The sequence below is a fragment of the Rutilus rutilus genome (genome assembly GCF_951802725.1).
Source record: "Rutilus rutilus genome assembly, chromosome: 16".
Lineage (NCBI taxonomy): Eukaryota > Metazoa > Chordata > Actinopteri > Cypriniformes > Leuciscidae > Rutilus > Rutilus rutilus.
The window spans coordinates 21505762-21518138 of NC_140224.1; the positions used below are offsets into that span (position 1 = coordinate 21505762).

A 12377-nucleotide genomic window follows, 5' to 3' on the forward strand; every position below is an offset into this window, starting at 1 on the left:
AAAATGTTTATTTTTATTACCTTTAATGTTTTTGAAAGAAGTCCCTTTTGTTTACAGAGGTTGCATATGTGATCAAAAATACAGTAAAACGGAAATATTATTACAATTACAGTTTTCTATTTATATATATTTTAAAATGTAATTTATTCCTGCAGTGTTTTTCCTCCAGTCTTCAGTGTCGCATGATTCTTCAGAAATCATTCTAATATGCTGATTTGGTGCTCAAGTAATTTTTTTTCCATTATTATCAAATTTGAAAACTGTTCAAATGAACAGTATTTATTTGAAATTGAAATCTTTTGTAACATTATAAATGTCTTTACTGTCACTTTTATTCAGCAAAAATTGCATTAAATTGATAAAAAGTATTCATTTCTTTCTTGACCCCAAACATTTGAACGGTAGTGTAGATAGATAGTGTTCCACACATGCATTTAAATGATGCACTCAGATTAGGAATATACCAGATAAACGACTCAGTTGACAAAATGTCATTAATGCCCATGTACATCAGATTATTTTTCCTAAAAGTGTATCTGTGGATTAACATATTGTTTATCTACAGGCCATCAGAAGAAGCTGATGCTTGCTGTCAAGAAGCTCAGTGATGTACAGAAGGCTCGTAAGAACCAGGCCGAGGGCCAGGCGATGCTACAGCGCCGGAGAGTTCCCCCTACCCTCGAGCTGGTGGCCATCGAGCACCACGACAGCTCTGACTGCCCCTCGTCCCCTCTGTCACCAAAGATGCTCACCTTCCAGGACAGCGAGCTGAGCGTTGAGCTACAAAACGCCATGGCTCGGAGCGGATACAGTGGAGGCCAAGATGGTCTCAGCAACGTGAGTGGGACAGCCATGCGTCTTAGTCAAGAAAGCATTGGTACACGGTCAGGAGGGTCAGGACGGTCGCAAGAACGCCCAATGGCGTCGGTAACCCCCCACAGCCGCTCACAAGAGAGTCTGGGCAGTGTGGACAGCAGTCCCAGCAAGGAACAATATGCCATCATGGAATCTCAGGATAGAAGCCAAAAATCACCTATCAAAATGGCGCCGGTGTTGCCGCTACAACCTAATCACCCCTTATCTGGCAGTCCAGCAAGGACGCCACCCATAATCACTAGTAAAATAGCACGCTTTGCATACCCACCCATCCTCACCAAACCCAGACCGGTGGTTTCTCCCTCTCAGCCCCATCATGGATCACCTCTTCAGAGGGGCTTCAGCTATCTGTCGCATCAAAAATGCAATCCCAACATGGGAAACCCAGGTCCAATCAGACCCCAGCAGCCAAACGGAGACACACCCCGGTCCAAAAAGCGAACTCAAAGTCTTTCACGCTATGCTATGTCGGATGGAGAGAATGATGAAGACGACATCTCAGCCCCTATCACAACTTCTGCCAATGTGGCATCTTATGCCACGCTTACTCGCAAACCCGGCCGCAGCCAACCGTCTTACGTCAGTGAGCGTCAAGTGGGCCGCAGTCATTCCTTCGCCATACGTGCCAAGAGGAAAGGTCCTCCTCCTCCCCCTCCAAAGAGACTAAGCTCTGCCCCGAGTGGGGTAACTACAAGCGGGGTTGAAACGGAGAGTGCAGGAAGTGTCCGCAGCATTGCAGCCAGGCTGGAGAACAATAAAGGAAGCCCCAATAAGACATGCAACAGCCCCGTTTTTAAAGCCATGACGCCAGCCACCCCACCAAAAAATATGGGCAACCGTAGGAGGACCGCTAGTGAATCTTCGACGTATGAAACGAAGCATGGCGTAGAAAATCCTGCAGATGAAAACATCGGCCCTCTGAGGAACCAGCAATGTGCAGTTGCAACATCCTCACAGGAGAGCATACCTTTCGCCGAAGAGGGCAAAGTTACCATCAAACAAAGGACCAAAATAGCACCGGCTAAGATAGAGTGTGAGGCCGGTGTTGAAATTCTGAAGCCGGCACAATTGATCAAATCGTCCCTAGAGGTGCATGAGTTTAACTTAAAGGAATCAGACACGGTCAAAAGGAGACACAAGCCAAAGGAACTGCAGATTATAGGTCAGGGCACCAGCACGCAAATAGGAAATGAGAGGGCCACAGGGGCCGAGATGGTCTCGCAACGCATGCAGAATGGTGGATTGACAAAAAATCCTTTTAAATCTGGCCTCTCTCCAAAACCAGGCTCTCCACATAAACCTCCCACCCCTTCTAAGCCCACACGCCATTCTACTGCAGCAACCTCAGGTAATGCAAACTGTTTAGGCTATTGTTTAATTTTTTATTTCAAACACATTCATAACTACTTACAAACATACACTACTGTAAAAAAAGAAGTGTGGTCTGTAAAAGGGTTTTTTTGTGTGTGAAAGTAATACATTAATTTAAAGGACACATTAAATTGATTAAATTATTATTGATTAAATTATTATTGTTAGAAAAGACTGTGTAAGCCCATTTTACTTTTCTTTACATTTTACTAAAAATGTATTGTGCAGAACTCCGTTGTTTTATCCATTAGGATTGATTGGCTCCAGTGTTATTTTAGTATTTTTATATTCTGTCATAGTATTTATTAATATTTTGAATTTAGCTATTATTTTAATATTATCATTTGGTAACACTATTTCGATAGTCCACTTTAGACATTCTACTAAGTACAAGTAACTTTGCAACTACTGTACATGTCAGCTACCAGTCATTATTAGAGTATTAGTAGACTGTCTTCTTAATATCTGCTAACACTTTATTTTGAACAGATATTCTACTGAACAGACATTCTACTGTCTATAAGTAACCCTAACAGTCTACTAATACTAAACTAGGATTCCCTGGGAATTCTCACAAGCATTTGCCCATAATTATAAGGATACTTGCGATCCAAGGTTTATGCTCTTACTAAATTATTATCTCCTCCTTTGGCTAAAAATTTCTTCAGGAGTGACAGTCAATGTCGCCCAGAGCGTGGCCTTTGCCGTTTCACCTCCCTGCAGTCCTTTAGCTCACTGTCCCCCAAGCAAAGCACCTCAAGTTCAGGCTGCGCTGGCAGGAAAGCCACAGGCTATGACCGAAGGCCAGGACGTGTTGGTCCACAAACGACTTGAACAAACCAGCACGTCTCTGGAGGCAGCACTTAAAGTTGTGGAGAGAAAGTTGGCTCAGGAAGATCCAGCAGAAAGGTAACACAAACCACTTATTTTTCTCTCTTTGTATCTGTCCTCTGTCAAAGTACTATTAAACAGCTTGAATCCCCTTTTTCACACAGTAGAGAAAATTGTGTATTTCAATGAGACAGCCTTGCAGATGGTACCATAATGACCGAATGACCACTTGTCACAACAAGCCTGCTGGGAAATCTAGCAATAAGTGATCTCCCTAAAACTAGTGCATCTCTTTCCTTTGACTCTTTGATCTGTTTGGCTGCGATGAAGACAGATTGTTGATGTCCTTATCTCATGGACAGAGACAGATGGTGTCTCAACAATTTAGACTTTCATTTGATTCCCCTCCTATTTCATCACAACAAATCCACTGTCAGCAGTGTTGCTGGTCAATCTGTCTGCGTTGAACCTTATTTTGCATTTTGAACAGATTAAGCTCATAGCATATGCTAATCAAAGATAAACCCCCCAGTCAGTGTGTTTTACATAAAGTAACCCCACTCCTGACTATGTTCAGATTGGAGTACTAATATACTAACTACTGTATACTGTGCTGTATACACTATACTATATACTAGACTTATGTTATTATTGATAAATGAAATATTTTTTTTTTATTTTGGCTATATTAATGGCTAATATTACCTCCAGTTCATCTATCACATTGAAAGTTCAGGTCAAGTGCATCTCATTGTAGGAAACTGTACGGCAACATCGCATCGCCGACGGTCGCTCAAGCGCCTAAAAATTGCAAACTCTCATCGAAATGTAAAAGGACGGCAGGTTGCTTGTCAGTGTAAACACTCCTTTATTAAAGACCCCCTGTGGTAAAAATCAAGTTTTAAATGTTGTTTATATGTCTATGTGGTGTTTTTAATGCTTTAAGACAAACCATGGCTATCACTTTACAATAAGGTTCATTAGCTAACATTAGTTAACTACGTTAGTTAGCGTTAACTAATAATGAATTGCACTTATACAGCATTTATTAATCTTTGTTAATGTTAATTTCAACATTTACTAATACTTTATTAAAAACATGTTAACATTAGTTAATGCACTGTGAACTAACATGAACTAACAATGAACAGCTGGATTTTTATTAACTAACATTAACAAATACAGTAACTAATGTATTCCTCATGTTTAGTTCATATTAGTTAATACATTAACTAATGTTAACTAATGAACCTTATTGTAAAGTGTTACCGAACCATGTGCAAATTCAACACCATTGCTGAGTATTTTCTCATTAAAAGTTTCTTACATCATAAAACTCATTAACATGCTGATACATCTTGTAGACGAGCCTGTATGAGTGAGTGAAGGCGGGGCTCATTTGCATATTCATGTTTCTACGAATACTAAATGATGTAGAGTTAAATTCAAGCTATTTAAGGCACATATAAAAAAAAATTACAGGAAAAAACTTTAAATATGTAGTTTTGGTGATCAAAAATTAGTTTTAAGGGATAAAATGATTGACTACAGGGGGACGTTAAGACATACACTCACAATACCTCCATATTAAACCTTCTCAACCTTGTTTTTGTTTTGTTTTGTTCTTTCTCTCAGGGGCATTAACACAGTGAAGTCAGCTGGGAACATTCTTGATGATATAGGGAACATGTTCGATGATCTTGCTGACCAGCTGGAAGCCATGTTGGATTGACTTACTGTAATTCCTATAACCTTTGCATGGGGCCTTCACATGCGAGCTTCTGGATGATTTAGACATGCAATGTCCAACTTCTCACACTTTGTTTACAACACACCTTGGTGGTCCTGCTTACAAGTATTGGTTTTAACAGTTGAATTAAATTCGCTAATTTAAGATACTAGTTGCAATGAACTGCGGTGGATCCTGCCTCAAATTTCCACAAAAGATCCACTTTCACATCTCTAATCTTATCCCAAAATGTTGCTTTCTGCATCTTCGGTTTGCTCGGACAGGATATCTGCAGTGAAGATTGCAGAATGTAAGCACTTACTGTTCAGCTCTACTGTACTAAAGCTCTTCCCACAGAGACACTTTTAATTTCCTGTTGTGCTCAGATCAAGACTCACAGTTGGCCTCTAGCAAATGGATATACGGTGTAAAATCTAAGTGAGATACAACCAGATCTCTGTTTCAAGTGCTCTGAGACTTATCACTCTTCAATTGTGTTTTCTGTAGACTGGAGGATCCTTTATTCGGTTCAAAAGTAAGCAATAATACAACTGATCAAAACATAAGAAAACTGCTCAGCGGACATCATCATTGTGTAATGACCCAAACCTCATGGACCAAGTATGTTACTATAGTTACTATAATGAAACTTTATGTCCTGCCAACAGATTCAGTGTTGTACAGTATATTTGTAGTTGCACTGTGCAGTGTCTGTTTAAACCTTTGCTTAACTAGATCTTAAAATGTTAAGAAACTGACACTTCTTAACAAAATAATAGAGCCATAGTATATTTTGACAACTGTTGTGTTTTGGGAAAGAGAAAACATTGTATGGATTACATCTATTATATATTTTTGTACCAGAATGATAATTTATTTGCTTTGTCAGGTTAAAAAGGGACAGTCCCTCTTTGTGAATGCTGTCATTCTGGCAAAACTAGAAACTGCAAAGCACTACATTTTTTTGGCTCGGCTGACCAAAAGGGAACTTACATTTTAATAAACAGGGGCCCATGTGGTTAAAACACAAAAAAATCACCAAACTAGGGGACGAGAAGTGTTCAAATGGAGCTTTAAAGTCTCAAACGGCTATTCACTTCTGTGAATCTTGTGCACTTTTACAACATTTATGTAGTTGTATGTACTATGTATATTTTATTGTATCAATTTATTTCTGCATGTACTGTACACTGGTAAAACAACCAGTACTTGACTGAAAGAGACTTTCTCTAACTGTCTGATGTAAACTACATTGTTCAAAAATCTGCGAGAAGACCAGAGCATCCTGTTCTTGCATGCTTTTCTTTTCTTTTTTTTTTTTAAGTAGCAATCTGGAATTCTATAGGGCGTGCAGAATTATTAGGCACGCTGATTTTCTGATCATGTTTTATTTCCAGGAATATTTTGCCAATTCCAAACCATATTAATCTTAATAACTACTATTAATTTTGTATTTAATCATTTATAAGTGATATAAGTGATAATTGTTCATGAAGGCTGGAAATGAAAAATGTCTTATTTTCAGGTGTGCAGAATTATTAGGCAAGTTTTCTATTACAGATAAAATAAGCCAAAAAAGAGATTTAACAAAGACTGAAAAGTCAAAAATTATTAAATCCCCAAGAGAAGAATGCAATACTAATGCAATACTAGAAATTGCAGTTAAGGCATGACCATTGGACAGTGAAATACTCATTAGGTCAGCAGGGTCAGACAAAAACAGGTGGAGAAGAAAAGACACATGTTAACTGCAAAAGAATGAAGAATTAAGTGTGAAACCATCAGGAACCCTTTAGTCTCCAGCGCCACCATTTTCCAGAACTTCTACCACTTTTTGAAGAATTCATCTTCTAGAATACGTTTTAATACGTTTTTGGAGTTTATTTTAGTCCATCTCCTACCCTGAAGTCCGTTTTGCAGAGATGGACTAAAAATGATCTCCCAAAACTTATTAAAACGTATTCTAGAAGATGAATTCTTCAAATAGTGGTAGAAGAGGATGTGGTGCTGGTCCTTCAAGAGTCACTCTCAATCTGTCTGTCTACAAAGCCTATAAAAACAGTCTTCATGTATTTAACAACACTTCAGCTTGTGATTCTTATTAAGAGGGGGTTCATTTTAGGATTCTTTACCTAACCCAAGTCTCTGAGACCCTGACAGCTTGCACTTCTGGAGACTCCAGGTAGGTTGCAGTTCTGGAAAATGGTGGCGCTGGAGACTAAAGGGTTCCTGATGATTTCACACTTAATTCTTCACCTTTTCTTCTCCACCTGTTTTTGTCTGACCCTGCTGACCCATTGAGTATTTCACTGTCCAATGGTCATCCCTTAACTGCAATCTCTAATATTGCATTAGTATTGCATTCTTCTCATGGGGATTTAATAATTTTTGACTTTTCAGTCTGAGTTAAATCTCTTTTTTGGCTTATTTTATCTGTAATAGAAAACTTGCCTAATAATTCTGCACACCTGAAAATAAGACATTTTTCATTTCCAGCCTTCATGAACAATTATATATCACTTATAAATGATTAAATACAAAATTAATAGTAGTTATTAAGATTAATATGGTTTGGAATTGGCAAAAAGTTCCTGGGAATAAAATATGATCAGAAAATCAACGTGCCTAATAATTCTGCACGCTCTGTATATTTTGTATTATGTGGCATAATGATATTTTAATGGACTTTATGAAAACAGCACTGCTGGTGCTACAGTATCATTTAAATGAGCACTGTGTACTTTATTTCCCCAAATTCATTCCTTTCTGCAGTGCTTCATGTGGCATTGCTCTGTCAAAAAACAGACACATGGTTCGTTGCTTTGCCTGAATGGGGCCACGAGTACCATACCGTAAGTATAAATAGGCTTCTAATTCATCCATTTGAACTACTTGAAGTATTATGTTTAATAAATCCTTGAATTACATGACTTGTGTCGTCATGGCTCGAGCTTTTGTTTTATAATATAGTACCAACTCATTGAAAGTGTCCCTTGAACTCACAGGATTTCTTGTTTTATTGTAAAGACAAGCACCAGAAACATTGGGGGGGACAAATTAAAAAGAACTGAATCAAAGCAGAAACTCCAGAGAGGGAGAAATGTGCAGAAAAAGAACGTGTTCAGCCATTGATCCAGCTGTGCTGACATTTGGTGTAGTCACAGATCTCGTCTGGTTTGAACCACAGGTTGATCTCAGCGTTGGCACTGTCCAAAGAATCACTGCCGTGAATGATGTTCCTGAAGCCAAAGCAATTTAATGTCAGCAAAAACTAGTGCAGGTAAATAAATGAAAGTGACAGATGCATCCAAGTTAGTGGTCGTTAAAATGTTTGTAATGTTTTTGAAGTCTCTTATGCGCACCAAGGCTGCGTTTATTTGAACGAAAATACTGTAAAAACGGCAATATTGTGAAATATTACCATTTAAAATGTTCAAATTTTATTCCTGCGATGACAAAGCTGAATTTTCAGCATCATAACTCATTACATACATCATTACAGTCTTCAGTGTCACATGATCTTTCAGAAACATTTCTTATATTATCAATGTTGAAAACCGTTGTCCTGCCTAATATTTTTAATATTAGTACAAAGTATGCTAATATGCAAGTACAAAGTAGTCTGGCTATCACCAGACCAAGCTCAATCTTTTAAGATTGAACATTAGTCTGGGGAGTCTGCTCTGTATTTTCTACTGCACAAGAGGCGTGATCAACGGGCATAGTTCAAATGACTCTGTACGCAATTGGATAGTCCTTCAACCAATCAGACCAACGATCCGGGTGACGTACTTTGCAGAGCGACAGGAAATGTGTCAACAAACGTGTTGGTTTGTAGCATTGATCAGGGGTTTGCAGAAGCAGCGATGGCATCGAGCGATTTTTGCAGGTTGTGCAAAAAAAAAACATGAAAGTAAGTGGTATTTACACCCACTCGAGCGATTTGTTTGCTAATCTAAAGACGCCATGTAGCATCGTCGAGAGGTTAAAAGGAATTGGATTGACGGTCGAGCGAGAGACTGCTTGCCGTCGCTTCTCTATCGTCATCGTGTTAAACGAGCCAATAGCGCGCTAGGTGGATAAGCCAGTTTGTGATTGGTCCCCGCAGATTTGTAACGGAAGCAGGATAGAAAAATGTGAGCTGCAGGGCGAAATCAAATCGCCGGTGTTTTGTGTTTTACAAATATACATAAATGAGCCTAGATAATATTTCACAAATAAATACAAACCATCCTACAAATTGCATGTAACCTTTGAACAAGTACCAAATCTTGTGCATACAAATGCATATCAGTCTGTTATGATGAGACAATTGGCTTTTTGTGAGATCTCGGCTCGATTTTCGCACAATTGTGTCCAGGCAGATTTTCAGACTCTTCAAAATGAAGTGATATACAATGTATATTATGAGAAAATGCAAGTGTTTTTTGACCTTGGATGTATGTAAACCTATTATAGGAGAACAAAATTAGGAACCTTTAGAATAGCACTTTAAAACAAAGTCATCAAAATGTAATTTTAGAATACAGTATGAGATCTTACCGGTTAACCTGAACGCAAAAGTCACCTCGGATAGTCCCAGGCTTGGAGTCAATGGGATTAGTCTCGCCGAGCATTACTCTACCGGTTTTAATAACGTTAAAACCCTCCCACACCTAAAAATATATCACGGAAATAACATTAGTATAGTCAACTTCATGAAATGTATGAAGAATATTTATTAGCAATAAGGGATAAACATTATTAAATTCAAAGTGCCTTAGTGCTGCACTCTGGGGAAAATAAATATAAATGGGTTTACCATGGCAACCACAGGGCCAGAGGACATATAACTGACAAGCCCAGGGAAGAACGGCCGGTCCTTTAGGTCACCGTAGTGCTGTCTTAGAAGATCCTCATCGGCCTGCATTAAAGACAAGCAAAAATACAGCAGCGGAGAAAGTTTTGTGAATTAAAGGTCCGTTAATCCCACATCCCCCTTTGAGTTTTTTTTATATGACAAAATCTTCATTTTGTGGTCATGTTTACTGTAACGAGAGTCACATGAGGATATATATATATATATATATATTTGCAGACCACAAGGAACTAGTAATTGGTTTAACCCCTAAAACAAGTGCATGTCTGAGAGAGTTCAAGTTCCCTCACACTAAAAATAGAGTTTTCGAAAATATATAACGTTTTTAATCTGTTAAGTAATATAATAAAAATGTAACAATAAGAGAATCAAATTAAATTGCAATTCTAATACAATTATATAAAAATTCTAATATTTTTTTAAATCATTAACTAGAAAATATTATATATATATTTACATAATAGAACTTATTTTTGTCAAGTTAGAAATATTTATAATATTTCTATAGAGCTTTCTAAATCAAAAATATATAAAGTTTGTATTGCTCCGTTCTTTTAAGTAATATAGAAACCTATATAGTTTATATTATAAACATTCATTAGAAAATATAATATATTTTAAAATCATGTGTGTATATATATATAATTTATTTTCAGTGGCATTTTTTTCTAAATATACAGAATGTCGAAATAACAGAATGTTTAAATATATATTTGAAATAATGTAGAAATAAAAAAAACAAATCTTGCATTTTTGTTACATTCGCATTGCACAATACATCCACAAATAAAACTAATGTTATAACCTGCATGTAACCGCCATTAAAGGGATAACCCAAAAATGGAAATTATGTAATAATTTACTCAACCTCAAATTCCAAACCTGTATGAGTCTTCTGTTGAAATCGTGTAGAAGTCATAGTCAATGGGTGTCGCCAATTGTCAGGTTACCAACATTCTTTAAAACATCTCTTTTTGTGTTCAACAGAAGAAAGAAATTCATACAGTTTTGGAACAATTTGAGTAGGCTAAACGATGACGTTTTTGAGCGAACAATCCCTTTAATCTCGACGCCCTCTTTAGCACTGTTTGGCTGTTAAAATGCAAGTCCAATACAAACTATTGAGATCAAAAAGGTTAATTTAATTTACCTGGATTAACTTCATAGCAACTAATTTGAACCCTTTCTGTTCGAAGCGCTTGATGATCTCTCCGATAAGTCCCCTCTGCACTCCATCAGGCTTTATGGCAATGAAAGTGCGCTCCTCGTTTCCAGACATTGGGCTAAAATGAAAAAATAAATACCGGTAAAACATACACGAAAAACAGCAGCTGACAGAACTGCATTGAAACTTACGTCGTCCCACATTTATCACACGGGGCTGGAGGTGTGGATGGGGGTTTCGTTGATGAAACCCCTGACCCCATCACTAAGTTACATTTCAAGTGACAGGGGAAGATCCTTCTGTCTTGACCTGTATTGACGGCTTACTGTAACTGTAACTGGCTGCTTAAATCGTGACTAGTGATCTGATCTGATCGCTGTCCTCAAGCATCCTGCTTCCTGCCCCCAGCATGTTATCTAATCACCTTTTCATGTTAACAAACTTTATTTAGCCAAATCTATTCTAAAATAAAAGGCCGAAGTCATATAAAATCATAATTTCATTCGAATTTCCATTTCAACTGAAACTTTTATTAAACTATTATTCAGGAGATTTATAATTGGGAATGTAAAACAACCGATCTGCGCGTGTGCAGCAGCATGTCATCTCAGCATTGTCATTATTTCATTTGTAAGATTAAACTTTTGTCAAATAAACACGACAATAAAACACAGTGAAAATATTTTTCTTACTTTCTTTGACGACAGTCAACGAGTGTGATGTTGATACCTCGCGCGAGTTCTTTCACTAATCCATGACCATCTGCAGTTAGTGTTTTATAGAGGTGGGCGGAGACTGATTCAGTGCTCGCGCATGCAGTGATTTTTAATCTGTTGCGATGGAATCCAAATGATACTCAAAACATTAACAAGTCCTTAACAAATCTTGCTTGATTTTACGCAATTATGAATTAATAATGAATAATTATTGGATTGTTTTCCCCCCCCCACCAAGATAAAGTTATTTAAACTTTAAAAAGACAACACATCTTTCTGTGCATCATTTCATATTATGTCCACCAACACTACATCTGTATCTTAAAAGTCTTAGGATAGATTGTAAATAAATAGGGGGGATGGTGCTTGTTGTCACATTTTTTACTCCAGCAGTGAACATTTCTCAGAGTAGGTTTAATACATCAATAGTTTTTACATTTACAGACATCATTTTTTAAATAATAAGTAAATATATATATATATATATATATATATATATATATATATATATATATATTATAATTATTAATAAATGATTATAATGAAAATAAGAACTTTTTACATTTAAATATTTTCAAAAGATTATATATATTCGTTTACATTTCAATGTATATTTTAATGAATTTTAATCAAAGTATTTTATTATAATTTAAAAAAAGTTTCTCTTTTTAATTTCTCTTTTCTTCTACATTTTCCCCTTCTGTTTTGTTTGTATTCCCTCCCCCATAAGAGTATGATTCTGTATGTGTCCCTGTTTATAAATGCATGAATAATATAAAAGATTCAGTTATTCAATTAATGTAAATTTAGCTTCATGCTAACACTATTTTC

General features: G+C 36.9%; 2 protein-coding genes across 3 annotated transcripts in view; one reads left to right on the top strand and one right to left on the bottom strand.

The window, feature by feature from the left end:
* Nucleotides 1-6080, top strand: part of LOC311306101 (CASK interacting protein 2) — a 71489-nt gene extending 65409 nt beyond the window's left edge. Inside the window, exons 20-22 of the mRNA XM_084434295.1 lie at nucleotides 566-2224; nucleotides 2916-3156; nucleotides 4714-6080. Of these exons, the coding sequence (XP_084290421.1) occupies nucleotides 566-2224; nucleotides 2916-3156; nucleotides 4714-4810 (1997 nt within the window). The 3' untranslated portion in view covers nucleotides 4811-6080. The remainder of the gene's footprint in view (nucleotides 1-565; nucleotides 2225-2915; nucleotides 3157-4713) is intronic.
* Nucleotides 6081-7288: 1208 nt separating this feature from the next.
* nme2a (NME/NM23 nucleoside diphosphate kinase 2a) lies at nucleotides 7289-11602 on the bottom strand. Of its 2 annotated transcripts, none has more exons than XM_084434351.1 (5): nucleotides 11523-11602; nucleotides 10816-10948; nucleotides 9609-9710; nucleotides 9350-9462; nucleotides 7289-8046 (listed from the first exon to the last, which is right to left on the bottom strand). In XM_084434351.1, the coding sequence occupies exons 2-5, from the start codon at nucleotides 10942-10944 to the stop codon at nucleotides 7929-7931; spliced, it is 462 nt and encodes a 153-aa protein (XP_084290477.1). In that variant the 5' UTR covers nucleotides 10945-10948; nucleotides 11523-11602; the 3' UTR covers nucleotides 7289-7928. The 2 variants fall into 2 exon arrangements, with proteins under 2 accessions (XP_084290477.1, XP_084290476.1); XM_084434350.1 differs by lacking the exon at nucleotides 11523-11602 and adding an exon at nucleotides 11022-11214 and having other exon boundaries at nucleotides 7693-8046.
* Nucleotides 11603-12377: the final 775 nt, after the last annotated feature.